Source organism: Egretta garzetta, unplaced genomic scaffold, assembly GCF_000687185.1.
Source record: "Egretta garzetta isolate BGI_Z169 unplaced genomic scaffold, ASM68718v1 scaffold268, whole genome shotgun sequence".
NCBI lineage: Eukaryota > Metazoa > Chordata > Aves > Pelecaniformes > Ardeidae > Egretta > Egretta garzetta.
In genome coordinates this window covers 2565759-2570552 of record NW_009260600.1, presented here as the reverse complement: position 1 = coordinate 2570552, position 4794 = coordinate 2565759, and the positions used below count along the sequence as shown (strand labels likewise).

At 43.2% G+C, this 4794-nt stretch overlaps 1 protein-coding gene across 1 annotated transcript in view; it reads left to right on the top strand.

Moving 5' to 3' along the window:
- ITGA2 (integrin subunit alpha 2) overlaps positions 1 to 4794 on the top strand; it is a 51207-nt gene that overhangs the window by 36016 nt on the left and 10397 nt on the right. Inside the window, exons 24-27 of the mRNA XM_009644819.2 lie at positions 2699 to 2801; positions 3624 to 3734; positions 4246 to 4350; positions 4672 to 4785. Of these exons, the coding sequence (XP_009643114.2) occupies positions 2699 to 2801; positions 3624 to 3734; positions 4246 to 4350; positions 4672 to 4785 (433 nt within the window). The remainder of the gene's footprint in view (positions 1 to 2698; positions 2802 to 3623; positions 3735 to 4245; positions 4351 to 4671; positions 4786 to 4794) is intronic.

Here is a 4794-nt window from a genome sequence, read left to right as displayed (position 1 = left end):
TGAACCTGGAACAAAAATGTAAACTCTTGATAGCAGTTTGAGATAATGATTTGAACTAAAACCTGAGGTGGCACATGGCAGATTCCCCCCTGCTGCAGCTGCGTTGGCATCAGGAACAGGACAGCCCCACTTTCCCACGTGCCCACCCAGAGACTCTGGCTGACACCTACCCCTTCCCTTCTTATAAAGGTGTATGATCTTCATACCGTGCCCTCATAGCCTCTTATCTTCAGCCCTGGAAACCCCTGGTGATTTGGGATGTACTGAAACAGTAACTAGTCCACGACTGTTCCAAAGAAGAATGATTTCAGTTACAGGTTAACTTAGATTAGAACTGAAACAAAGATACACTGGTCTGACTCTCGGATCAAGATAGGATATTTCACACTTTTCATCAAAGAAAAGATTGGTTTATCTTTCCTAATTACTGAATTTCTAGGATAAACTACAAGTAGTTGTATTTGATGCACTTGGTCAACAGTTTTGGTGAAAAAATGTTTTTGCATCCTGAAGCAATTCCAAAATTTGTAAACATAAACTGACAGAAAGTCAATAGTGATTTTTCAAAGAATGACAGAAACTTGAAAAACAGGAAGCTGCTTAAAAATGCATAGTAGCAATGAATTCAGGAAGGGAATATTCAGAGATCACCATAACTACAAGAACTGTTGGCTGCATAGGATGACCTGAGCTGGAATAGGGGCCACAGTACAGAAGATCAGTTTAATAACCTGCTTTGCAGCAGCAGTTTCAGAACATTCAGAGGCCCTGCATTCACCGCAGCTACGTGCACCAATTCTGGAATCATGTATTATTTTTCAGATTATTTTAACTGCAGAGAAGCATTGCGTCAGCAATGCATTTTCTTTCAGCTCCCTGAGAAGGCTGCATGAGACTTCAGCAGAAGCAGTGTTTGTTACTAAAGTTAGCGGCAGCACAGAGGCTATGGCAGCATCCGACTAGGGGGCTAGCACAACAACTTAAGCAGCCCCCCAGGAAACTGAGACGGTGCAAACTTGAATCAGCAAATTTAATTAGCTGAGAAATATGAAAAGAAACTCAATGCTTCAGAAAAGGCCAGGCGTGGAGTCTATAAAAGAGTTACTCAAGGAAAAACAGGGGTTTGAATTCGGGTACATCTCCTGAGTACGAGAAAATGCAATTTCATATGCAAGTCAAGGCACGAAGGAATCCCTACTGCCAGAAAAGGATTAGTTATTCCTGGAGATGAATCAATTTAAAAGAACTGAAGGAAATACACATTAAGCCAGGGTACAATTTTAAATGCTTCCCTTGGAGTTAGCTCATTTTTACACCCTTCCACTTAGGAAATATCTATTTGGAGATGGGTCCTTCTTGAGGCAGGTAATATAGCTGAGGAGCAACCTCTTAGAATACAAGGGTTGATAAAAAAGTGTTGTCTTGCTGAAGTGAAGCCTTTCTAGGGAAAATCTCCTAATCTGAATTTCCAGGAGCAGAGGTGGGAGTCAGTCTTAGGAGTGACTCCTGCAAGGACATGGAAGCTGATACTATGCATGCTGGAAGGACTGGAGATTTGAGCAATAAGGAAGTAGAAAATGCATCATGCAGGTTTTCCTAGGAGTCCTTGTGAGGACGCCCTGCAAAGGCCCATGGAGGAAGTAAGGAGGATCAAAAAGGATCCACAATGCAGCATGGAGGAGCATAATTGGTCAGGAGCACCTCTGTGAGACTGTGCTCCTGTTAGTTTGGGATTGTACACACAGATATTACCCAGATTAAACAGGGAGAGCAGCACTGGAAAGGGGATGGATTTGCACCTTGCGCTACAGGAAGAACTGATGTAGGAATCATGATAACCCCTGCTCCTTGTGAACTCACTCCCCAACTTGCTTTTTGACTGCTCAAATTAACCTCCTAATGAAAGCTAACAGTGAAGAGCAGACACGGTTCGGGGATGGTTCATCAGAGTAGCTGCTCGCAGGTAGCACTAGACAAGGATGCCTTCGTTGTCTTTGAGTATGGTCCCAGCTGGCTGAGCCCCTCGAGCATCCATGGGCCCTTGCACCACATCCTTCCATCGCACACCTGTAATTTCCTGCTGTGGTGGACTGCAATCACCCTCATGTTACTTCAGAAATTTTGAATTTTGAAACCCATAAACACTAAAGCAAGTGGCCCAGAGGAGGCTGAGGGCTATGTGATTATGTACCACGCACAGCAGCAGGGTGCTGTGTGTGTTCCCTCACCCAGGCAGTGTGGAGACAAGCCTGCCTGTGGTCTGTGGCATTAGGGCCCAGGATCTCCCTCAGAGTCTATTGGTATTTGCTGTTATAGATGGAGTGGGGAGAGGACTGGTGACACACCATCAAGGGGTCCTAACCCTGAGGAGGGAGACCGCTGCTAGGCTGAAAGTCACAGTTTGTGTCCAGGAGAGGAGCTTGCAGTATGGTGCTAAAACACCACGGGGTGCAGGAGACTGAGCGGAGCCCGCGTCTCACGCAGCCCCCCTGTCTTACCTTCACATGCTCACACCGGCTCTGGGCTTCAGTACACCATGTATTTTCTTAAGCAACTTTGTAAAATTCAAACAGCTGTACAAGTGACTGTTTTTTCCTCTGACTGTACTTCTGACCTGTTCCATGAAGGCACATCCAGTAACATATGTTTTCAAAGCAGCTGCCAAATTGAAATGTATTGTTTTATGGTTGTTAACTAGGCTTGCCAACATCAACTTTTATGAAGTATACTCTGGTTATAACATTCCTTCCACTGTGAATAATTTTGAAGATATTGGCCCCACGTTCAACTTCTCACTTAAGGTTAGTAAATGTTTCTGGTTCTGGTTCAAGAAGCTGCCCAGTCCTACCTCCTCTGTAGCCTGGTCCCGAAACATAGTTGGAAAAACATTCCTGATTTCACTGTCTGATTTTGATGCTTTTGAATCAGTCAAGGAAGAAAAAAATTGCAAATCACTGGGGGATAAAGGCTTACAGTCTTTATGAGCCCAAGGATGAAATTTGCACTTAGGGCACAAGTGGAATGGGGGAGGGATTGGTCCTGTACTGTTTACATACTTCAAAGATGGTTAATGCTTAACTTTATGCCAACTGTTTTTTCACAGAGCATATTTGTCTTCTGCTGACTTGATAAAGGAAAACAATTCTTTGCAGGCTTGGGCTTTGAAACTTGAAGTTTAGTAAGGGTTAAGTGCTCAAACCCGATGCAAGAACTAGACAGATCACAGCATTTATTACATAACTCAGAAAAACCCAGATCCAAATATGCAACGTGGAAGAAACTTAAATTATGTTCCATTTGCATTCCTGTATCTGCTACTCTAAAGGACTAAATAACAGGCCTATTGGCTGTGGCAGGATATTTGCTTTTCAAAACACATTTCATGCAGTTAATATGGGCCTTCTTAAGGAAACAAGCAGGGACCTGAAACTATACTTCCTGCTTTATTATTGGCATAATGTAATTGTTACCCTAGTAAGTGTCTTAGTACAAAAGACATTGATGCAAAATGTGTTCAGTTCTTCCATACTCGTACATGATTTCTGATTTTCTTGCTATATCAAATAATTTATGCATATGTATGTAAGTATAGCTACCTGAATTGTGAGTTCTTTGCTTTGCAGGTAACAACGGGAAGTATTCCAGTAAAGATGGCATCTGTAAAAATCTATCTTCCGGAACATACCAGCAAAAACAACCCACTGATGTACCTAACTGCAGTCACCACAGATCAGGTGAAGAACTGAATTACGTGAACTGCTTGTTTTGGGGTTTAATTAGTACCATAAACATCAATTATTTCCCTTATAGTGTGGCTGAGATTCAGAGAATCTATGCCCTTTCTCCGTGGCCCTTCCTAACAAAGGGAAGGAGGAGGACTATGATGTCAGCAGTAGACTCGTCTATTACTTGGCAGATGTGGATTACCTTTACGGTCCACAGCTGACCTTTCATTTGACTCTGGAACTCTTTAGCTAGGTTCCTGGGAAGGTTATACTAAAACTGGAATTTTTAGATTGGGACAAACCCTTCAGGTCAAGCTAGGGGGAAAAAATTATCGTAAGAGACGTTTAGTTCTGACCAAAACCACATACAGTCTCTTAGTTTCCTGAAGTATCCAGTGTTACATAATTCACAATCTAGCCTTTCACAGCCACCATCTCATCCCAAGAATATATATTATGATGATGACTATAAACTCCTGAGTATGATGTCATCCAATTTCATTCCTGCCATCTTTCCTAGGCCGCAGGTGTTACTTGTCAAGCCCAGATAAATCCACTGCAAATAGGGAAAAGACCTTATTCTGTATCTTTCACGAAAGAGAACTTCAGAGCTTCCAAAGAACTGGTGAGTAAGACTCAGGGCTGCAGTACCGCAGGACAGGGGCGCAGAGCTGATCCTCACAAGCCCACTGCTGTGCCTGTGGGGACGGCCATGGTGGGGGTGGCATTCCTCATTCACAGTGCAGGAGTGCAGCCTATGGATGTTCTCACATGTACTGCCTCTGCCTCAGACAGAAGAAAAGGTGTGTGTTCTTCACAGCCTGCAAACAATTTGTATGCACAGAATGGCAAAGGCAAGGGATAAAATCTGGATGTTAAAAGAATATTTGTTAAGGTGTGTATTTTAATGCATGCTATTGCCTCTCCTTGCTCTTTCCCCTGGAAGAACTGTAAGAATGTGAAGTGCAGTACCATCACATGCAAACTGGAAGATGCTATGCTGAAAGGAGAGTACTTTGTGAACGTGTCCACACGAATCTGGAACGGAACCTTTGCTGCGGTGAGTATC